Raw genomic sequence first — 24,516 nt, 5'->3', positions numbered from 1 at the left:
AAATAATAATGGAGGTTCCTTAAAAAACTAAAAATAGAGCTATCATATGATTCTGCAATCCCACTCCTGGGCATATATCCAGAGAAAACCATAATTCAAAAGATACGTGCACCCCAAATGCTCACTGCAGCACTATTTACAATAGCCAGGACATGGAAGCAACCTTAATGTCCATAGACAGATGAATGGATAAAGAAGATATGGTACACATATACAATGGAATATTACTCATCCATAAATGAAGAATGAAATAATGCCATTTGCAGCAATGTATACACACTACTATATATAAAACAGAAAATCATCAAGGACCTACTGTATAGCACAGAGAACTCTACTCAATTATTCTGTAATAACCTAAATGGGAAAGGAATCTGAAAAAGATATATGTATAACTAAATCACTTTGCTGTACACCTGAAACTGACAAAACTTGTAAATCAACTATACTCCAATATAAAATAAAAATTAAAAAAAATAATAATGGGAAGGAGAGAGAAGAAAATGGTTAGCATATACAAATAAAGCCATGCTTATAACAAGCAAAGAGAAAATGTATGGTCTTCGTTTCTGTAATTGGTCCTGAGGCTGTAGTTGGTATCTATGGCTTCATTTTACTAGTCATTCCATATTTCCCTTGTCCTTAGCTGCTGGGGTTCTTTATCTGATGGAGTGACTCAAACCTTCATTGCCAAAGAGTCTGAGTCCTTGGGTGTTTTGCTTTTGTTGTTTGTATGTTGTGGTTTTCCCTTGACCTATATTATTGGGTATGGAAGTATCAAAAGGTACCTTAGAATCTGCTGGGTTCCAGACACAGTCCTCGTTCCCATTGTGTAGCAGCAACCCAGTTTCTCCTTAGTACTCACGATCAATTACTCTAGTCCATAGAGGAACTCCTTTTTTACCTTGTTGGTTCAGTGGTATAGGGAGCCCAAAATGACCAGGGGGGTAGTCTCATCTTCTAATTCATTGGAACCAATGTAAGCATTCCTCCCAAATCAGCAGAGCCCAAAGTTGGCAGGAGGGGAAATAAAAATTCTGCAAGTAGGTTATTAGATATAATGGTGAGAGGAACCAGTCCTACTTCCACCCCTTGATTCCTGGGACCATGTATTCTGGCTTTAGGGAATAGCACTGCATAGTGGTTTTGATTCAAAGTGTATATTGCATCTTATAAGACAGAACCTCTTCCTTTCAGGATATTATCTCTCAACTAATGCTGTAACTGAGTCTTCAATAAGCCATTCCACTTTTCAGTTAAGACCAGTCGACTCTCCGTGAGGGGTATGTGGGTATGAACCCATTGCTGTACTTTCTTGGCTGTAAAATGAGTTCCTTGATTAGATGCAATGCTGTGGGGCATACCAGGACCCAGGACAGAGGATAAGGCATTCTGTGAAATTTTGTGGGTATATGGATGTTGGTGCTGACAGAAGTAGTGCAGACAGGGAAGACAGCTCCATATTCAGAATGCGTCTATTCCATTGAGGGTGAATCTCCGCCCCCTCCACGAAGGAAGAGATCCAGAGAAATCATCCGCTACAAGGTGGCTGGCTGATCCTCCCTGGGGAATGGTGCCACATTACCAACTTAGTTGTTTGTGCTTTTTAGGATTTTTTTTTATTATGGTAAACAAAATTTTTACCGTTTTAATAATGTTAAGTGTTACAATTCAGTGGCATTAAGTACATTCACAGTGTGGTGCAGTCATCACCACTGTCCATTTCCAGTACGTTTCATCTTCCCACATAGAAACTCTACCCATTAAACAGTAACTCTTCAGACCCCTTTTCCCCCAGTGCCTGGTAACTTCTATATTACCTTCTGTCTCTAGGAATTTGACTACTCTAGATTCCTCATATAAGTGGAATCATACAACATTTGTCCTTTTACATATGGCAAATTTTACTTAGCATGTTTTCAAGGTTCATCCACATTGCAGTGTGGATCAGAACTTCGTCCCTTTTTATGGCTGAAGATATTCCATTGTATGGATATACCACATTTTGTTTATCCATTCATTTGTTGTTTTGGTTTGGTTTGGTTTTGGCCACGTCACATCTTAGTTGCAGCACCTTCAGTTGCAGCATGCGGGATTTTTTTTTTCACATCTTTATTGGAGTATAAATGCTTTACAAGGTTGTGTTAGTTTCTGCTGTATAACAAGTGATCAGCTATATGTATACATATATCCCCATATCCCCTTCCTCTTGAGGCTCCCTCCCACTCTCCCTATCCCATCCCTCTAGGTTGTCACAGAGCATCAAGTTGACCTCCTTGTGCTATGCAGCAGCTTCCCACTAGCCATCCATTTTACATTTGGTAGTGTATATATGTCAGTGCTGCTGTCTCACTTAATCCCAGCTTCCCCTTCCCCCCCCATGCCCTCAAATCCATTCTCTACGTCTGTGTCTTTATTCCTGCCCTGCCACTAGGTTCATCAGTGCTGCTTTTTTAAAAATTCCATATGTATGTGTTAGCATACGGTATTTGTTTTTCTCTTTCTGACTTATTTCACTCTGTATGACAGATTCTAGGTCCATCCATCTCACTACAAATAACTCAGTTTCGTTCCTTTTTATGGTTGAGTAATATTCCATGTATATATGTGCCACATCTTCTTTATTCATCTGTTGATGGACATTTAGGTTGCTTCCATGTCCTGACTATTGTAAATAGAGCTGCAGTGTACATTATGGTGCATATATCTTTTTGAATTATGGTTTTCTCAGTGTATATGCCCAGTAGTGGGATTGCTGGGTCATATGGTAGTTCTATTTTTAGTTTTACAAGGAACCTCCATACTGTTCTCCGTAGTGGCTGTATCAATTTACATTCCCACCAACAGTGCAGGAGGGTTCCCTTTTCTCCACACCCTCTCCAGCATTTATTGTTTCTAGATTTTTTTTTGATCCACTTTCCTTTTATTTATTTTTTGAATTTTATTTTATTTATTTTTTATACAGTAGGTTCTTATTAGTTATCCATTTTATACGTATTAGTGTATATATGTTCAATCCCAATTGCCCAATTCATCATACCACCACCGCCCCCCACCGCTTTCCTCCCTTGGTGTCCATACGTTTGTTCTCTATATCTGTGTCTCTATTTCTGCCCTGCAGACCAGTTCATCTGCACCATTTTTCTAGTTTCCACGTATATGCGTTAATATACGATATTTGTTTTTCTCTTTCTGACTTACTTCACTCTGTATGACAGTCTCTAGATCCATCCACGTCTCTACAAATGACCCAATTTCTTCCTTTTATGGCTGAGTAATATTCCATTATATATATGTTCCACATCTTTTTTTTTTAAAAAATAAATTTATTTATTTATTTACTTATTTTTGCCTGCGTTGGGTCTTCGTTGCTGCACGCAGGTTTTCTCTAGTTGCGGCAAGCGGGGGCCACTCCTTGCTGCAGTGCGCAGGCCTCTCACTGTGGTGGCCTCTCTTGTTGCAGAGCATGGGCTCTAGGCGCGTGGGCTTCAGCAGTTGTGGCTCGCAGGCTCCAGAGTGCAGGATCAATAGTTGTGGCACACGGGCTTAGCTGCTCCACGGCATGTGGGATCTTCCCAGAGCAGGGCTCAAACCCATGTCCCCTGCATTGGCAGGCAGATTCTTAATCACTCTTAGGGCTAAACTCTAAAGCTATTTGACTTAAAGCTGGAAGCTGGTCCATCAAAGGATGTTAGAAGTACAAAACACAGGTCCCCTCTACACAGCTTCGGATTTGGCAATTAGCTTGAAAAGACCGCTGGTCTTGGTGGGTCTCCTGGGGAGGTGGGGTTGGCTGTGGCTCATGCTGGGGCCATAAAAGCTGGTGGCAGATATACTGGGGATTATTCATCTGCCACCACATCTTCTTTATCCATTCGTCTGTTGGAGGGCATTTAGGTTGCTTCCATGACCTGGCTATTGTAAATAGAGCTGCAATGAACATTGGGGTGCATGTGTCTTTTTGAATTATGATTTTCTCAGGGTATATGCCCAGTAGCAGGATTGCTGGGTCATATGGTAGTTCTATTTTTAGTTTTTCAAGGAACCTCCATACTGTTCTCTACAGTGGCTCTATGAATTTACATTCCCACCAACAGGGCAGGAGGGTTCCCTTTTCTCCACACTCTCTCCAGCATTTATTGTTTGTAGATTTTTTGATGATGGCCATTCTGACTGGTGTGAGGTGATACCTCCTTGTGGTTTTGATTGCATTTCTCTAATGATTAATGATGTTGAGCATTTTTCATGCATTTGTTGGCCATCTGTATGTCTTCTTTGGAGAAATGTCTATTTTAGGTCTTCTGCCCATTTTTGAATTGTTTTGTGGTATTGAGCTGCATGAGCTGCTTGTATATTTTGGAGATTAATCCTTATCAGTTGCTTCGTTTGCAAATATTTTCTCCCATTCTGAGGGGTGTCTTTTCGTCTTGTTTATGGTTTTCTTTGCTGTGCAAAAGCTTTTAAGTTTCATTAGGTCCCATTTGTTTATTTTTGTTTTTATTTCCCTTATTCTAGGAGGTGGGTCAAGAAGGATCTTGCTGTGATTTATGTCATAGAGTGTTCTACCTATGCTTTCCTCTAAGAGTTTTATAGTGTCCTGGCCTTACATTTAGGTCTTTAATCCATTTTGAGTTTATTTTTGTGTTTGGTGTTAGGGTGTGTTCTGATTTCATTCTTTTACATGTATCTATCAATTTTTCCCAGCACCACTTACTGAAGAGGCTGTTTTTCCTCCATTGTATATTCTTGCCTCCTTTGTCAAAGATGAGGTGATCATATGTGCATGGGTTTATCTTGGGCTTTCTATTCTCTTCAGGATCTTTTTTAGTTGTGGCATGTGGACTCTTAGTTGCACCATGTGGGATCTAGTTTCCTGACCAGGATTGAACCCGGGCCCCCTGCATTGGGACCACGAGTCTTAGCCACTGGACCACCAGGGAAGTCCCCATTCATCTGTTGATGGACATTTGTGTTTTCACATTTTTGCTGTTGGGAGTAGTGCTGCTATGAACATTTGTGTACAAGTCTTTGTTTGAACATCTCTTTTCCAGTCTTTGGAATATATACCCTGGAGTGGAATTGTTGAGTCATGTGATAATTCTATATTTAATTTATTGAGAAATCACTAAACTGTTTTCCACAGTGACTTACCATTTTAACATTCCCACCAGAAGTGTATGAGTATTCCAATTTCTCCACATTTCACTTATTTTTCAACATTTATTTTCTTTTCTAAAAAAAAGTATAGATCTTCCATGGCACAGCCTGTATGAAGTGGAATCTTAATGTGGTTTTGATTTGCATTTCCCTAGTGGCTAATGATGTTGAGCATCTTCATGTGCTTGATGCCCTCTTCTGCATCATCTTTGGAGAAATATTTACTCAAGTCCTTTGCCCATTTTAAAATTGAGTTGTCTTTTTGTTGTTGAGTTGTAAGAGTTCCTTAAACATTCTGGATAGTTGACCCTTGTCTGATAACTGATTTGCAGATGTTGTCTTCCATTCTGTGGGTAGTTTTTCACTTTCTGATAGTGTACCTTGATGCACAAAAGTTTTAATTTTAATGAAGCCCCATTTATCCAGTCTATGGTTGCTTCTGCTTTTGGTGTCATATCTTATGAAATCCAAGATTATGAAGATTTACTCCTATTTTCTTCTGAGAATTTCAGAATTTTAGCTCTTAGGTTTAGGTCTTCCACCCATTTTGAGTTAATTTTTTATTTGGTGTAGGTAAGGTTCAACTTCATTCTTCTTTTTTTTTTTTTTTTTTTTTTTTTTTTGTGGTACGCAGGCCTCTCACTGTTGTGGCCTCTCCTGTTGCGGAGCACAGGCTCCGGATGCGTAGGCTCAGCAGCCATGGCTCACGGGCCCAGCCGCTCCGCAGCATGTGGGATCCTCCCGGGCCGGGGCACGAACCCGTGTCCCCTGCATCGGCAGGTGGACTCTCAACCACTGCACCACCAGGGAAGCCCCAACTTCATTCTTTTGCATGTGGATATCCAGTTTCCCCAGTAACATTTGTTGAAAAGACTGTCCTTTCCCCATTGAATGGTCTTGGCGTTGTTCTCAAAAATCATTTGACCATATGTCCAGGTTTTATTTCTGGGCCGTCTATTCTAATCTGGTCTGTATGTCTGTCCTTGTACCTGGACATGCTTGGTCTCTTATGGGTCATTTTCATCTGATGATAGATTGCTGTGGTGCATGTCCAGTCTTGTGGCTAGGTAGTTCAGACAACACCGAGTTCCTGGTGGGAATCTCAGGCCACATGGTCACCCAGTGTCCTGTGATGCGGTGTTTACTTTCTGCCAAGGGTCAGGCACAAGCCAGAAACTGTTTCTCAAAAGGCAAATAGTTATCTGCAGAAGAGGGCATAGATTTGCTCCCAAATCCTAGAAGTCTGTGCTGTGATGTTCCTGTTGGTGTTTGCCAGGGCTCTGGACAGCATCCTTACTTGCCATGGACACTTCAAGTATCATTGAGTCTGCTGGATCAGGCCTAAATGGTAGAGTCACTTGTATAGCAGCCTGAACTTGCTGCAGAGCCTAGTCTTACTTGGTTCCACTTGAAATTAGCAACCTTGTGAGTGACTCTAAATGAGTGTCGCAGTAGCAATCTCAGATGTGGTATATGTTGCCTACCACATCCACAAAGTCCTACAAGTGTTGTGCCTTTTTTCATGATGGGTGGTTTGAGGTACAGCAACTTACTTTTCATCTTGGAGTGGAAAGCTTGACTGAGCGCTCAGACCACTGAAACTCTAGCAACTGCACTGAGGTCACCAGCTGCCCAATTCTTGTAGGGATTGTCTGCCATCCTCTAGTTTGCATGTTTTTCTAAGGCATCTAAGGTACTTCCTACTTTCTGCTCATCAAATCCAGTGGACATATGGCCATTTGAGTTCAAACCTCACTCATGGTACAGATTTTGTATCAGTCAGGGTCCAATCAGGCAAAAGAAACCACATAGTAATTCGAACAAAGAGAAGCCGCTGCGCTGCAGGAGCTTGCTGGCAGGAGCACACCAGACCCAGGGAGGAAGACGTCTTCCTCTTGCATTGTCTCTTTAGCACCATCTACTATGACAACTTAACATTGTGCCAGCCAGCAAAGGAAAAATATTTAAAGGGCCCAGCACCATTTTCTCAGAGTAGGCACTGATGGGTAGATTTGGAATTGAGAGGCTCCAAGTGGATGACTGGTATACTTTGTCATTTAAATGGATAGTATGGAGCAACTTTTATTTGTTTAAGATGCAGCTAAACAGTTGGGATCTTGCTGTGACAACACAGTGTTTCATTAAATTAACCCTATCCCTAACCACCACCAAAGTCTAGATGTTACAGAGCCACAGAGATGAATAAGAGAGTCTCTGTCCACAGGGGACTTATACTTTTGGGTTAATAGTCTATTTCAAGGGACTTTTTAATTTTAATTTTATACTTCAAGATTTTTTTTTAATTCATTTTTTATACAGCACGTTCTTATTAGTCATCCATTTTATACACATCAGTGTATACATGTCAATCCCAATCTCCCAATTCATCACCCCACCACCACCCCCCACTGCCACTTTCCCCCCTTGGTGTCCATACGTTTGTTCTCTACATCTGTGTCTCAATGTCTGCCCTGCAAACTGGTTCATCTGTACCATTTTTCTGGGTTCCACATATATGAGCTAACACAAGATATTTGTTTTTCTCCTTCTGACTTACTTCACTCTGTATGACAGTCTATAGGTTCATCCACGTCTCTGCATATGACCCAATTCCCTTCCTTTTTATGGCTGAGTACTATTCCATTGTATATATCTACCACATCTTCTTTATCTATTCATCTGTCGATGGGCATTTAGGTCACTTCCGTGTCCTGGCTATTGTAAATAGTGCTGCAATGAACATTGTGATACATGTTTCTTTTTGAATTATGGTTTTCTCAGGGTATATGCCCAGTAGTGGGATTGCTGGGTCATATGGTAATTCTATTTTTAGTTTTTTAAGGAACCTCCGTACTGTTCTCCATTGTGGCTGTATCAATTTACATTCCCACCAACAGTGCAAGAGGGTTCCCTTCTCTCCACACCCTCTCCAGCATTTGTTGTTTGTAGATTTTCTGATGATGCCCATTCTAACTGGTGTGAGGTGTTACCTCACTGTAGTTTTGATTTGCATTTCTCTAATAATTAGTGATGTTGAGCAGCTTTTCATGTGCTTCTTGGCCATCTATATGTCTCTTTGGAGAAATGTCTATTTAGGTCTTCTGCCCATTTTTGGATTGGGTTGTTTGTTTTTATAATATTGAGCTGCATGAGCTGTTTATATATTTTAGAGATGAATCCTTTGTCTGTTGATTCATTTGCCAATATTTTCTCCCATTCTGAGGGGTGTCTTTTCGTCTTGTTTGTAGTTTCCTTTGCTTTGCAAATGCTTTTAAGTTTCATTAGGTCCCATTTGTTTATTTTTGGTTTTATTTCCATTACTCTAGAAGGTGGATCAAAAAAGATCTTTCTGTGATTTATGTCAAAGAGTGTCCTTCCTAAGTTTTCCTCTAAGAGCTTTATAGTGTCCGGTCTTACATTTAGGTCTCTAATCCATTTTGAGCTTATTTTTGTGTATGGTTTTATGGAGTGTTCTAATTTCATTCTTTTACATGTAGCTATCAAGTTTTCCCAGCACCACTTATTGAAGAGACTGTCTTTTCTCCATTGTATATCCTTGCCTCCTTTGTCACAGATTGGTTGACCATAGGTGCGTGGGTTTATCTCTGGGCTTTCTATCCTGTTCCATTGATCTATATTTCTGTTTTTGTGCCAGTACCATATTATCTTGATTACTGTAGCTTTGTAGTATAGTCTGAAGTCAGGGAGTCTGATTCCTCCAGCTCTGTTTTTTTCCCTCAAGACTGCTTTGGCTATTCGGGGTCTTTTGTGTCTCCATACAAATTTTAAGATGATTTATTCTAGTTCTGTAGAAAATGCCATTGGTAATTTGATAGGGATTGCATTGAATCTGTAGATTGCTTTCTGTAATATAGTTATTTTCATGATATTGATTCTTCCAATCTAAGAACATGGTATATCTCTCCATCTGTTGGTATCATCTTTAATTTCTTTCATCAGTGTCTTATAGTTTTCTGCATACAGGTCTTTTGTCTCCCTAGGTAGGTTTATTCCTAGCTGTTTTAGTCTTTTTGTTGCAGTAGTAAATGGGAGTGTTTCCTTAATTTCTTTTTCAGATTTTTCATCATTAGTGTATAGGAATGAAGGATATTTCTGTGCATTGATTTTGTATCCTGCTACTTTACCAAATTCATTGATTAGCTCTAGTAGTTTTCTGGTTGCATCTTTAGGAATCTCTATGTAGGAATCTCTTTAGGAATCTCTACAGTATCATGTCATCTGCAAACAGTGACAGTTTTACTTGCTCTTTTCCAATTTGTATTCCTTTTATTTCTTTTTCTTCTCTGATTGCCGCGGCTAGGACTTCCAAAACTATGTTGAATAATAGTGGCGAGAGTGGACATCCTTGTCTTCTTCCTGATCTTGGAGGAAGTGCTTTCAGTTTTTCACCATTGAGAGTGATGTTGGCTGTGGGTTTGTCATATATGGCCTTTATTATGTTGAGGTAGGTTCCCTCTATGCTCACTTTCTGGAGAGTTTTTTATCATAAATGGGTGTTGAATCTTGTCAAAAGCTTTTTCTGCATCTATTCAGATGATCATATGTTTTTTTCTTCTTCAATTTGTTAATATGGTTTATCACATTGATTGATTTGCATATATTGAAGAAGCCTTGCATCCCTGGGATAAATCCCACTTGATCATGGTGTATGATCCTTTCAATGTGTTGTTGGAGTCTGTTTGCTAGTGTTTTGTTGAGGATTTTTGCATCTGTATTCATCAGTGATATTGGTCTGTAATTTTCTTTTTTTGTAGTATCTTTGTCTGGTTTTGGTATCAGGGTGATGATGGTGGCCTCATAGAATGAGTTTGGGAGTGTTTCTTCCTCTGCAATTTTTTGGGAAGAGTTTGAGAAGGATAGGTGTTAGCTCTTCTGTAAATGTTTGAAAGAAGTCTCCTGTGAAGCCATCTGGTCCTGGACTTTTGTTTGTTGGAAAATTTTTAATCAGTGTTTCAATTTCATTACTTGTGATTGGTCTGTTTGTATTTTCTATTTCTTCCTGGTTCAGTCTTGGAAGCTTATACCTTTCTAAGAATTTGTCCATTTCTTCCAGGTTGTCCATTTTATTGGCATAGAGTTGCTTGTAGTAGTCTCTTAGGATGCTTTGTATTTCTGCGGTGTCTGTTGTAACTTCTCCCTTTTCATTTCTAATTTTATTTGAGTCCTCTCACTCTTTTTCTTGATGAGTCTGGCTAATGGTTTATCAATTTTGTTTTATCTTCTCAAAGAACCAGCTTTTAGTTTCATTGATCTTTGCTATTGTTTTCTTTGTTTCTATTTCAGTTATTTCTGCTCTGACCTTTATGATTTCTTTCCTTCTGCTAACTTTGGGTTTTGTTTGTTCTTCTTTCTCCAGTTCCTTTAGGTGTAAAGTTAGATTGTTTGAGATTTTTCTTGTTTCTTGAGGTAGTCTTGTATTGCTATAAACTTCCCTCTTAGAACTGCTTTTGCTGCATCCCATAGGTTTTGGATCGTCGTGTTTTCATTGTAATTTGTCTCTAGGTAGTTTTCTTTGATTTCTTCAGTGATCCTGTGGTTATTTAGTAACGTATTGTTTAGCCTCCATGTGTTTGTGTTTTTAATGTTTTTTTCCCCATAATTCGTTTCTAATCTCAAAGTGTTGTGGTCAGAAAAGATGCTTGATACGATTTCAATTTTCTTAAATTGACTGAGGCTTGATTTGTGACCCAAGATGTGATCTATCCTGGTGAATGTTCCGTGCGCACTTAAGAAAGTGTAATGTGCCGTTTTTGGATGGAATGTCCTATAAATATCAATTAAATCAGTCTGGTCTATTGTGTCATTTAAAGCTTGTGTTTCCTTATTAATTGTCTGTTTGGATGATCTGTCCATTGGTATAAGTGAGGTGTTAGAAGTCCCCCACTATTATTGTGTTACTGTTGATTTCCTCTTTTATAGCTGTTAGCAGTTGCCTTATGTATTGAGGTGCTCCTATGTTGGGTGCATATATATTTATAATTGTTATATCCTCTTGGATTGATGCCTTGATCATTATGTAGTGTCCTTCCTTGTGTCTTGTAACATTCTTTATTTTAAAGTCTATTTTATCTGCTATGAGTATTGCTACTCCAGCTTTCTTTTGATTTCCATTTGCATGGAATATCTTTTTCCATCCCCTCACTTTCAGTCTGTACATGTCCCTAGGTCTGAAGTAGGTCTCTTGTAGACGGCATATATATGGGTCTTATTTTTGTATCCATTCAGTGAGCCTGTGTCTTTCTGTTGGAGCATTTAATCCATTCACGTTTAAGGTAATTATCGAGATGTATGTTCCTATTACCATTTCCTTAATTGTTTTGGGTTTGTTTTTGTAGGTCCTTTTCTTCTCTTGTGTTTCCCACTTAGAGAAGTTCCTTTAGCATTTGTTGTAGAGCTGGTTTGGTGGTGCTGAATTCTCTGAGCTTTTGCTTGTCTGTAAAGCTTTTGATTTCTCCGGCAAATCTGAGTGAGATCCTTGCCGGGAAGGGTAATCTTGTTTATAGGTTCTTCCCTTTCATCACTTTAAATATGTCATACCACCCCCTTCTGGCTTGTAGTGTTTCTGCTGAGAAATCAGCTGTTAACCTTATGGGAGTTCCCTTATATGTTATTTGTCATTTTTCCCTTACCGGTTTCAATAATTTTTCTTTGTCTTTAATTTTTGCCAATTTGATTACCATGTGTCTCGGCATGTTTCTCCTTGGATTTATCCTGTATGGGGCTCTCTGTTCTTCCTGGACTTGGGTGGCTATTTCCTTTCCCAAGTTAGGGAAGTTTTCGACTATAATCTCTTCAAATATTTTCTCAGGTCCTTTCTCTCTCTCTTCTCCTTCTGGGACCCCTATAATGTGAATGTTGTTGAGTTTAATGTTGTCCCAAAGGTTTCTTAGGCTGTCTTCATTTCTTTTCATTTTTTTTTCTTTATTCTGTTCTGCATCAGTGAATTCCACCATTCTGTCTTCCAGGTCATTTATCTGTCCTTCTGCCTCCGTTATTCTGCTATTGATTCCTTCTAGTGTATTTTTCATTTCAGTTGTATTGTTCATCTCTGTTTGTTTGTTCTTTAATTCTTCTAGGTCTTTGCTAAACATTTCTTGCATCTTCTCGATCTTTGCCTCCATTCTTTTTCGGAGGTCCTGGATCATCTTCACTCTCATTATTCTGAATTCTTTTTCTGGAAGGTTGCCTATCTCCACTTCATTTAGTTGTTTTCCTGGGGTTTTATCTTGTCCCTTCATCCGGTACATAGCCCTCTGCCTTTTCATCTTGTCTATCTTTCTGTGAATGTGGTTTTTGTTCCACAGGCTGCAGGATTGTAGTCCTTGCTTCTGCTGTCTGCCCTCTGGTGGATGAGGCTATCTAAGAGGCTTGTGCAAGTTTCCCAATGGGAGGGACTGGTGATGGGTAGAGCTGGCTGTTGCTCTGGTGGGCACAGCTCAGTAAAACTTTAATCTGCTTGTCTGCTGATGGGTGGGGCTGGGTTTCTTCCCTGTTGGTTGTTTGGCCTGAGGCAACCCAACACAGTAGCCTACCCAGGCTCTTTGGTGGGGCTAATGGCGGACCCTGGGAGGGCTCACGCCAAGGAGTACTTCCCAGAACTTCTGCTGCCAGTGTCCTTGTTCACGGTGAAACACAGCCACCCCCCGCCTCTGCAGGAGAACCTCCAACACTAGCAGGTAGGTCTGGTTCAGTCTCCTATGGGGTCACTGCTCCTTCCCCTGGGTCCCAATGCACACACTACTTGGTGTGTGCGCTCCAAGAGTGGCGTCTCTGTTTCCCCAAGTCCTGTCGATGTCCTGCAGTCAAATCCCGCTAGCCTTCAAAGTCTGATTCTCTAGGAATTACTCCTCCTGTTGCCGGACCCCCAGGTTGGGAAGCCTCACATGGGACTCAGAACTTTCACTCCAGTGGGTGGGCTTTTGTGGTATGTGTTCTCCAGTTTGTGAATCACCCACCCACCAGTTATGGGATTTGATTTTATTGTGATTGCGCCCCTCCTACCATCTCACTGTGGCTTCTCCTTTGTCTTTGGATGCGGGGTGTCTTTTTTGGTGAGTTCCAGTGTCTTCTTGTCAATGATTGTTCAGCATTTAGTTGTGATTCCAGAGCTTTCGCAAGAGGGAGTGAGAGCACATCCTTCTACTCTGCCATCTTGAGCCAATCTCTCAAGGGACTTTTAACAGTTCCTTTGCCTATTTCATTCTTGCCCTTTGAAGTAAAATAATCTAAAAAATGCTTCCTTTGGTAAATTAAGAGTACCTCACCACTGTGTGATGGTGTGTATTTTATATTTGTTGTACCTTGCATTTCTTTTTACCATACCCCTTGACTCTATTCATCTCTTTATCTCAATCTGCATAGAAAATGATATACTGTTGCTATCAGTGATCCCCTAAACCCTCGAACTGCCATTGGCCCCTAAGCAAAGATAAATAATATCCTCTAGGAAATTTAGGGACCTAACTTTTTTTTTGTTTAATTTTTATTGGAGTATAGTTGATTTACAATGTTGTGTTAGTTTCTGCTGTACAGCAGAGTGAATCAGTTATACATATATCCACTCTTTTTTAGATTATTTTCCCATATAGGTCATTACAGAGTATTGAGAAGAGTTCCCTGTGCTATACAGTGGGTCCTTATTAGCTATCTATTTTATATATACTATTGTGTATATGTCAATCCCCATCTCCCAATTTATCCCCCCGCACCACTGCTGCTTTCCCCCTCGTAACCATAAGTTTGTTTTCTACAGCTGTGACTCTATTTCTGTTTTGTAAAGAGGTTCATTTGTACCATTTTTTAGATTCTACATATAAGCAGTATCATATGATCTTTGTCTTTCTCTGTCTGACTTCACTCAGTATGACACTCTCTAGGTCCATCAGTGCAAATGATATTATTTTGTTCTTTTTTATGGCTGAGTAATATTCTGCTGTGTGTATATATATATATATATATATATATATATATATATATATATATATATATGCATGACATCTTCTTTATCCATTCCTCTGTCAATAGACACTTAGGTTGATTCCATGTCCTGGCTAGTGTAAATAGTGCTGCAGTTGAACATTGGGGTGCATATATCATTTTGAATTATGGTCTTCTCTGGGTATACGTCCAGGAGTGAGATTGCTGGATCATATGGAAGCTGTATTTTTAGTTTTTAAAGGAACCTCCATACTATTTTCCATAACTTCTTGATCCTTAAAAGACACAGGCTGAGATGTCTTTGGCTAAAGGGATTGTCCATTAGAGAAAGTTTGGGGCTCTGAACAGAAAGCAACTTCTTTGACTTTCTTTCCTGGGCAGATCTTGCTGTCACTGCTATTACCACGCCAGAACCGCCTAAGAAGTGAGATTGAAGAAGCCCTGGACATGAACCTCCTTAAGCAGGAAGCAGAACATGGGGCCCTGAATGTCCCTCATCTCTCTAAGTACATTCTCAGCACGATGACTCTGCTGTGTGCACCAGTTCGAGATGAAGCAGTGCAGAAACTAGAGAACGTCACAGACCCTGTGCGGTTACTGAGGTGTGAAACTTGACCAGTTCCTTGAAACCTGCCTCAGCCCCTGGGCCGGGCACAGCTGGGCCAGGCACTGGGTCACAGCCTCTGTCTTGGCTGGCTCTTCCCTACTGAAGACCTGACTAACTCCTCTTTGCTCTGGTCTATTAGCTTTTCTTTTCCAAAGATGGCCTTAGATTGATTGGCCCCCTATACACCATCCTACCATAAATCATTGGAGTATGTAATCCTTTCTTCTAAGGAATTCAAACATCCCTATCCCAGGTTTTCTTATTGCATTTCACACAATATGGGGGATAGGGATGGGAGGTTACCCCTTTTTCAGAGCTATAGAAACCATGACACAGAAAGTTAAAAAAAAAAAAAAAGTGAATTGTCCAAAAATAGCGTCAGAAATAGCATCAGCTAAAATCCCACTTCCCAGAGATTCGTCGGCATGCTGGTGTGTTTCCTTCCGCTGACTACGCTTTTTTTTAGGAGACACAGAATGACTGCTGTGGAAAGGTCTGAAGGCTTTAGCATCCAGAGACTTATCTGTTCCTAGCTCTGCCACTCACTCACTCACTCACTCTGGGCCTTGGGTCCTAGGCCTCAGTGCCATCTTTTGTAAATTTAGGAGGCAGGACTAAGTTAGTTTTAAAGCCCCTCCTACCTCTAGAGCATGGTGATTTAATGATATCTTGTGTAGGTTCCCCCTCACTGGATTTCCTTTCATAGTATAAATATCTATTTCCTCCTGTGTCAGAGGAATCTTCCAGGTTCTGGGCCTGATGAAAATGGACATGGTGAACTACACTATCCGGAGCCTTCAGCCCCAACTGCAGGAACATTCCGTCCAGTGTGAACGAGCTAAATTTCAGGAACTCCTCAACAAGCAGCCTAGTATGTATATAACTCGAGGGCAGGAGCAGGGAATATGACTTTGGGTCTGACTTTAATGATGTGAGAGAGTACTCTGCCTCTTTTTAGGAGCAGAAAGTTTCTTCCTCAGATGGGGGTGGCAGAAGGAATAGTTAATCTAAGCCAGAAAGACTTCCCCCCACCAAAGCGTTTACTTACTGAGGAGGAGGAGATCTTGAATCTTCGTCCCAAGGCCTCCGGGATGTAGGAGCTGAAGATGATTACGCACTCTTCCTGTCACAGGCCTCCTCGATCACACTACCAAGTGGCTGACCCGAGCGGCGGCAGACCTCTCCACACCGCCGCCTAGCTGCCCTGACACTCCCGACTCCTCCAGTGTGGTCTGCCCCTCTCCAAGTGAGGCAGCCAACAGCCTGGAGCCCCTCAGCCCCAAAATGGTGCTGTCCCAGGGCTTCCTGAACCTCCTCCTCTGGGACCCCGAAGATGAAGAGTTCCCTGAGGTAGGACTGTGGGGGGCCTTGCCTTGTTGTCTGGGACTGAGGACTTGCATGGGGACCCTCCTCTCCTGACCCACTCTGCCTGCTTCCCCAGACCCTGCTGATGGACAGAGCCCAGCTGCAGGAGCTGGAGGCCCAGCTGCGCCAGTTAACCATCCTGGCCTCGGTCTTGCTAGTGGCCAGCAGCTTCTCTGGCAGTGTTCTGTTTGGCTCGCCTCAGTTTGTGGATAAGCTGAAACGCATAACCAAAGCCCTGATGGAGGAGTTGAAGTCCAGGTGAGTTGCATAGGTCTTTTTTAGAGTAACGACAGGTGATATGAAGGCACAGGCAGGTAATGAAGGATGCCTTACGTTCCGCAACAAACCACAGAAAGGCCCTTTGGAATCATTCACAAAGATTGTTGGTATCTTTCCATAAGTGGCCTTGAGGCTTGTAACAAAGAAAAATAAAACTTTCTTCCAAAAGGGTAGTATGGAGGATAATTTACTATAAAATGATTCATTATCTTGCTTGCTACAGAAGAGTCTTTATCTAGTTGAGTGGGCTGGTCGTACGTATCTCCAGGAGTCGGCCAGTCAGTCAGCAATGTTGATTGAATATCCGCTGAGTGCAGTGTGTCACACCAAAGGAAAAAGCGGAATCAGAAGGCCAGGTTTGTCATTGTAATTGGTGAGAGTAGGACAAATGACCATGGAAAATGTCCAAGAAAGTGTTAAAAATGTGCATATATGAATAAATCCCATGGGGCTAAAGAATACTGAGTGGATACGAAACCCTTGTCCAGAGTTGATCTTATAGTTTATCTTGTTTTCTAAGAAGAAGAACATGGTATCATACAGAGAAAGAAGTCAGTATCTGGAGGGTAACAGTGAAGACACTGACCCTACCCACTGGACTCTGTGCTTCCAGGGCCTGAGGTGAGGGCAGAAGGGTGGCTGGGCATCTCCCTCACATAGGCCCAACTTCTGGTGTGGAGCTTAGGGGCTCAGGGCCACCCCTGGGTACCAGCTTACTCTCCTTCGCGGTCTAGGCCTGAGGAGGAGGCTATGCTGACTGTGAGTGAACAGGTGTCTCAGGAAATCCATCAGAGCCTCCAGAACATGGGCCTTGCTGCTCTGAGCAGCGACAACACAGCATCGCTGATAGGAGAGCTCCAGAACATCACCAAGAAGGAGAACTGTGTCCACAGTGTCATTGGTGAGCATGCCTGTGGGGTGGTGGGAATGCTGAGGGGAGAGCCAGTCCCCCCACTGGAAGGTGCTTACTGAACCATATAACCACAAAGGACATGATGATTGGGCAAGTCACTGTGTAGGTTTTAGTTGTTGCATAATGCTGGGTTGAAAATATATCCCTTTTAGTTTAAAGACTGACTCTATGGTTGAAGGAAGATTTGTACCAGGAATTCATGGCTTCTAGGTATGGCATACTGTCCAGCCAATCTGGTTAAGTCATCCCTGGCCTTCTGGGTCATTTTTGGCTGCAGTCTAAGACATGTGACACCCACTCCCTGCCAACAAGAAGATAATGCCGAATTAGGCTGGAGGACATGTTCCCAAAGCAGGGGTTTCCCCTGTCCCATGTTGGAATGGTGGCCATGAACTTGACCTTGCTCTTAACCTACCTCAGCCATCTGAAGGGTCAGTCAAAGATCCTCCTGTTATGTCAAATACCAGGATTTAACTGATGAATACTCAAGGAATCTTTTGAATAGACATGTGCTAGCCCACTAGTTTTGCATCTTTGCTTTGTCCTTGGGAGTTAGGTAGCAGCCCCCTTCCCAAACAAAACAAATTTCCTTATGTCTAGGTGAGTGGGTAGGCCAGTGAATATCTCAGTTAACTTTGAACTTGGGTGAGTAGAGTGCAGGGGGCAGTGTTTCTCCCTGAAAGTTGTTTGCTCTTTCCCTTCTCACTGTCTCTTCCTGCTCACAGGTCAGCGGATCCACTTGTTCCTCAAATGCTGTTTGGTTCTTGGTGTGCAGCGGTCTCTGCTAGACCTCCCTGGAGGCCTTACACTCATTGAGGTAGAGCTGGCAGAACTGGGCCAGAAGTTCGTCAGCTTAACACACCACAATCAGCAGGTGTTTGGGCCCTTCTACATGGAGATCTTAAAAACCCTCATCCCCCCAGCCCAGGCACTGGAGACAGAAGTGGGGTCTCTCTGATGGCACTGGCTCCAAGCCCTGGTACCTTGGACCCAGGAGAGAAGCCCATCATTCTCTTGGGGTGACATCACCAGTGACCAGCAGAGCAGCAAGCCCTCTCCCCGTCTGCAGCCAGTGCACTGCGCTGCAGTGGCCAAGCGTGTAACCACTGGCTGGCCCAGACTCATTCACTAATAAACTTCTGAACTGCAAGCAAACCCCATGCTTCCTGTGCGGCAGCCGTGGCCAGGCCCTGTGTCCTCGGCCCCCCACTAGTGAGCAGCCGGCAGGCCCTGGTTTTTCCTCCAGGTGCTGCCTTCAGCACGCAAAGCTGAGAAGCCAAGACACGCAGGTACTATAACATTATATAACATTTTCTCTGAGGGTAAAGCATTTCTCTGAGGGCTCTGAGAATTCTGTGGAATTATCCAAAATGTGAGTATATTTCTGGAAGTCAGAAATTGGTTTTGTCTAATTCAGTTCTCAGGATTGGGTGTGATTGAAAAAAGTTATTAGAAACCTCATTTCCAGGACCAAATTCCCCTGAAGGTTTCAAATGATGCCACAAGAGGTCAGGAAGAGTGAGAGCCTCCGCTTTCTCTTCTGTTGCAGGGGTTCTGAAGCAGGGCGCTAGCTGGGGCCAGATGACAATGGATGTTGGCTCATAGCGGGCGTCCTGCTGAGGACAGGTCCGAGTTCCTGTGCTCTCTCTCTCTCAGGTGTCCAGAGTTCAGTCTTGGCCAGTTGGATCATTGACTGGTTCGGTCAAGTTTATCCTTAGTCCTGTTCTCTAGCTGAGTGGCTGAGTGAGTCTCCCTCACTCTCTAAGCTTAGAAGCCCCTGTTCTTCCCAACAGAGGCCGTGTGGGCGTCCCAGTGTGGAACACCCTCCACCCTTCTTCCCACTTCCAGACTGGGACTGTCCCTGGCAGTTGTGGTTGTGAGCTCTGCTGTTGGCATCACAAATGAGAGCTGTTCTAGGAAGGACCTGGGCTTGTCTCCTGGGCTTGTTGAGATCCAGCCCCTCATTCTCAGGCAGACCGCAGCAGACCAGCCCTGACCTAGGACAGCTGAAATGAGGAAATGTTCCCTTCACATTTGGCCCTTTTTTGGTAATGGATAAGAGAGGAAATGGAAACTCACTTACCTGCTCTCAAGGAAGGGTGAAGACAATCAATGTTCTCACCATCTCAGGAGATGGATGGAGCTGAATATAGGAAGAACATCTAGGAAGTCTAGGAAGAACATCTGAAGGGGGATTTGAGTTCCATTAGCCCAGGATTTCTCCTGATTGACTTCCTTTTTTAGAGAGTAGAGCCTAGATGGGTGACAGAGCCAGGCCAACAGTGGACCTTTACTATGACCAGAAAAGCTGGAGGACCTGGATCGTTCAGTTTCCAATCTTGTAGCTGGACATCCTCGAGATGGGGAAGCCCAGAAAAAGGATATGTTTCATAGACAGTGAGGCTTGCCTAGATGGAGTCTCTGATTTGCAACTATTTGAATTTGTTAAAAATCCATATTTTGGAAGCCTCCTTATCTTAGAGGCAGAAGTGCTCTGAAGGGGTTCCTGAGAAGAGGACTGCCTGGTTGGTGGGTGCAGATACTGGGCTGACAATAGAACTTTGCTTTGTACTTCATAATTAAAATCCAGAACGATTGATTTCTTAGAAATTTTGAGTTGATTTTCTTGTGCTTCCATGTGGAGGAGACAGGGATCCTGACCTCAACAAAGAAAGATAGCTCCATTCAATCCTGCCCACAGTTTGAGGGATATATACTTTGATTTGCGGTAAAATACACATAATACAGAAATATACCATTAGTGACATTTTGTACACTCACAGTGTTGTGCAGCTATCACTAGTGTCTAGTTGCAGAAATAAAAAATCAGCTCATTGGGCTGAAATCAGAGTGTTGGCAGGACCATACTTCCTATGGAGGCCCTAGGGGAGGATCCGTTCCTTGCCTCTTTCAGCTTTTTTTTTTTTTTTTTTTTTTTTAATTGCTGGTATTTCATTACCTGTGGCTGCATTAGTCTAGTCTAGGCCTCCATGGTCACCTCAGGGTCCCATGGTTGTCATCTGTGTGTATCTAATCTCCTCTCTTATAAAGATATTTCTGATTGGATTTAGGGCCCACTCACATAATCCAGGATAATCTCCCCATTTTAAGATCAACTTAATCACCTAGGTAATTGTTATGGGTTGTGTCTCCCCCACTCCCTGCCCCCAAATTCATATGTTGAAGTACTAACCCCCAGTACCTCACAATGTGACCTCATTTGTAAATTGGGTCATTATAGATGTACTTAGTTAATGTGAGGTTATGCTGGAATTGTGTGGGACCCTGATCCAATCTGACTGGTGTCCTTATGAAAAGACATGTGTCACATGAAGAGACAGACACATACAGAAGTACAACAATGTGAAGAATCAGGGAGAATGCCGTCTACTTCAGGCTACCAGAAGCTAGAAAACAAGAATGGGACGGATTCTCCCTCAGAGCCTTAGAAGAAACCAACTCTGCTGACACCCTGATTTCAGACTTGTACCTCAGATAAAACAAATGTATTATCTGTTTAAGCCACCCAGTTTGTGGTGCTTTGTTACAGTAGCCCTAGGAAACTAAAACAGTAACATTTACAGGTTCTAGTAATTAGGATCTAATATCTTTGGGTGGCCATTATTCAGTCTTCTACAAAGAAAGTATCTGTTTCCTTGACTTTTCCAGCTTCTAGAGACTGTGCACATTCCTTGGCTGGTAGCCCCTTCCTCCAGCTTCTAAGACCATGCCTAAACATTGCTTTCATCATGTCTCCTCTCTTACTTTGACCCTCCTCCCTCCCTTTTTTTTTTAAGCATCTTTATTGGAGTATAATTGCTTTACAATGGTGTGTTAGTTTCTGCTGTATAACAAAGTGAATCAGCTATATGTATACATATATCCCCACATCTCCTCCCTCTTGTGTCTCCCTCCCACCCTCCCTATCCCACCCCTCTAGGTGGTCACAAGGCACCGAGCTGATCTCCCTGTACTATGCAGCTGCTTCCCACTAGCTATCTATTTTACATTTGGTAGTGTATATATGTCAATGCCACTCTCTCACTTCATCCCAGCTTACCCTTCCCCCTCTCCATGTCCTCAAGTCCATTCTCTACATCCGTGTCTTTATTCCTGTCCTGCCCCTAGGTTCCTCAGAACCATTTTTTAAAATAGATTCCATATATATGTGTTAGCATACCATATTTGTTTTTCTCTTCTGACTTAATTCGCTCTGTATGACAGACTCTAGGTCCATCCACCTCACTACAAATAACACAATTTCGCTTCTTTTTATGGCTGAGTAATATTCCATTGTATATATGTGCCACATCTTTATCCATTCCTCTGTCGATGGACACTTAGGTTGCTTCCATGTCCTGGCTACTGTAAATAGTGCTGCAGTGAACATTGTGGTACATGACTCTTTCTGAATTATGGTTATCTCAGGGTATATGCTCAGTAGTGGGATTGCTGGGTCATATGGTAGTTCTATTTTTAGTTTTTTAAGGAAACTCCATACTGTTCTCTACAGTGGCTCTATGAATTTACATTCCTACCAAAAGGGCAGGAGGGTTCCCTTTTCTCCACACTCTCTCCAGCATTTATTGTTTGTAGATTTTTTGATGATGGCCATTCTGACCAGTGTGAGGTGATACCTCATTGTGGTTTTGATTTGCATTTCTCTAATGATTAATGGTGTTGAGCATGTTTTCATGCATTTGTTGGCCATCTGTATGTCTTCTTTGGAGAAGTGTCTGTTTAGGTCTTCTGCCCATTTTTGGATTGGGTTGTTTGTTATTGTGATATTGAGCTGCATGGGCTGCTTGTATATTTTGGAGATTAATCCTTTGTCAGTTTCTTTGTTTGCAAATATTTTCTCCCATTCTGAAGGATGTCTTTTCGTCTTGTTTATGGTTTCCTTTGCTGTGCAAAAGCTTTTAAGTTTCATTAGGTCCCATTTGTTTATTTTTGTTTTTATTTCCCTTATTCTAGGAGGTGGGTCAAAAAAGATCTTGCTGTGATTTATGTCATGGAGTGTTCTGCCTATGTTTTCCTCTAAGAGTTTTATAGTGTCTGGCCTTACATTTAGGTCTTTAATCTATTTTGAGTTTATTTTTGTGTATGGTATTAGGGAGTGTTCTAATTTCATTCTTTTACATGTAGCTGTCCAGTTTTCCCAGCACCATTTATTGAAGAGGGTATCTTTTCTCCACTGTTTAGTCTTGCCTCCTTTATCAAAGATAATGACCATAGGAGCATGGGTTTATGTCTGGACTTTCTATCCTGTTCCACTGATCTATATTTCTGTTTTTGTGCCAGTACCATACTGTCTTTACTGTAGTTTTGTAGTATAGTCTGAAGTCCGGGAGTCTGATTCCTCCAGCTCTGTATTTCTTTCTCAAGATTGCTTTGGCTGTTCGGGGTCTTTTGTGTTTCCATACAAATTGTGAAAATTTTTTTTCTACTTCTGTGAAAAATGCCATTGGGAGTTTGATAGAGATTGCATTGAATCTGTAGATTGCTTTGGGTAGTATAGTCATTTTCACAATTTTTTTAACATCTTTATTGGAGTATAATTGCTTTACAATGGTGTGTTAGTTTCTGCTTTATAACAAATTGAATCAGTTATACATATACATATGTTCCCCTGTCTCTTCCCTCTTGCGTCTCCCTCCCTCCCACCCCTCCAGGCGGTCACAAAGCACCGAGCTGATCTCCCTGTGCTATGCGGCTGCTTCCCACTAGCTATCTACCTTATGTTTGGTAGTGTATATATGTCCATGCCTCTCTCTCGCTTTGTCACAGCTTACTCTTCCCCCTCCCCATATCCTCAAGTCCATTCTCTAGTAGGTCTGTGTCTTTATTCCTGTCTTACCCCTAGGTTCTTCATGACATTTTTTTTTCTTAAATTCCATATATATGTGTTAGCATATGGTATTTGTCTTTCTCCTTCTGACTTACTTCACTCTGTGTGACAGACTCTAGGTCTATCCACCTCATTACAAATAGCTCAATTTCGTTTCTTTTTATGTCTGAGTAATATTCCATTATGTATATGTGCCACATCTTCTTTATCCATTCATTCGATGATGGACACTTAGGTTGTTTCCATCTCTGGGCTATTGTAAATAGAGCTGCAGTGAACATTTTGGTACATGACTCTTTGAATTATGGTTTTCTCAGGGTATATGCCCAGTAGTGGGATTGCTGGGTCATATGGTAGTTCTATTTGTAGTTTTTTAAGGAACCTCCGTACTGTTCTCCATAGTGGCTGTACCAATTCACATTCCCACCAGCAGTGCAAGAGTGTTCCCTTTTCTCCACACCCTCTCCAGCATTTATTGTTTCTAGATTTTTTGATGATGGCCATTCTGACTGGTGTGAGATGATATCTCATTGTAGTTTTGATTTGCATTTCTCTAATGATTAATGATGTTGAGCATTCTTTCATGTGTTTGTTGGCAGTCTGTATATCTTCTTTGGAGAAATGTCTGTTTAGGTCTTTGCCCATTTTTGGATTGGGTTGTTTTTTTGTTATTGAGCTGCATGAGCTGCTTATAAATTTTGGTGATTAATCCTTTGTCAGTTGCTTCATTTGCAAATATTTTCTCCCATTCTGAGGGTTATCTTTTGGTCTTGTTTATGGTTTCCTTTACTGTGCAAAAGCTTTTAAGTTTCATTAGGTCCCATTTGTTTATTTTTGTTTTTATTTCCATTTCTCTAGGAGGTGGGTCAAAAAGGATCTTGCTGTGATGTATGTCATAGAGTGTCCTGCCTATGTTTTCCTCTAAGAGTTTGATAGTTTCTGGCCTTACATTTAGGTCTTTAATCCATTTTGAGCTTATTTTTGTGTATGGTGTTAGGGAGTGATCTAATCTCATACTTTTACATGTACCTGTCCAGTTTTCCCAGCACCACTTATTGAAGAGGCTGTCCTTTCTCCACTGTACATTCCTGCCTCCTTTATCAAAGATAAGGTGACCATATGTGCATGGGTTTATCTCTGGGTTTTCTATCCTGTTCCATTGATCTGTCTTTCTGTTTTTGTGCCAGTACCATACTGTCTTGATTACTGTAGCTTTGTAGTATAGTCTGAAGTCAGGGAGCCTGATTCCTCCAGCTCCGTTTTTCGTTCTCAAGATTGCTTTGGCTATTCGGAGTCTTTTGTGTTTCCATACAAATTGTGAATTTTTTTGTTCTAGTTCTGTGAAGAATGCCAGTGGTAGTTTGATAGGGATTGCATTGAATCTGTAGA

General features: G+C 41.7%; 1 protein-coding gene across 3 annotated transcripts in view; it reads left to right on the top strand.

Annotated features, from left to right (window-relative positions):
* The window catches only part of TCP11 (t-complex 11), a 28,382-nt gene extending 9,952 nt beyond the window's left edge, over positions 1–18,430 (top strand). For 2 of the 3 annotated variants that reach the window (XM_032647527.1, XM_032647526.1), the window contains 6 exons: positions 14,497–14,717; positions 15,457–15,593; positions 15,855–16,072; positions 16,164–16,345; positions 17,101–17,267; positions 18,005–18,430. In XM_032647527.1, coding sequence (XP_032503418.1) covers positions 14,497–14,717; positions 15,457–15,593; positions 15,855–16,072; positions 16,164–16,345; positions 17,101–17,267; positions 18,005–18,237 — 1,158 coding nt within the window. In that variant the 3' untranslated portion in view covers positions 18,238–18,430. The remainder of the gene's footprint in view (positions 1–14,496; positions 14,718–15,456; positions 15,594–15,854; positions 16,073–16,163; positions 16,346–17,100; positions 17,268–18,004) is intronic. The other variant, XM_032647528.1, reaches the window with a different exon arrangement.
* The last annotated feature ends 6,086 nt before the right edge of the window (positions 18,431–24,516 follow it).

This window comes from Phocoena sinus, chromosome 11 (assembly GCF_008692025.1).
Source record: "Phocoena sinus isolate mPhoSin1 chromosome 11, mPhoSin1.pri, whole genome shotgun sequence".
Lineage (NCBI taxonomy): Eukaryota > Metazoa > Chordata > Mammalia > Artiodactyla > Phocoenidae > Phocoena > Phocoena sinus.
Note: the sequence above shows the minus strand (reverse complement) of the source record. Positions and strands in the feature narration are given on the sequence as shown.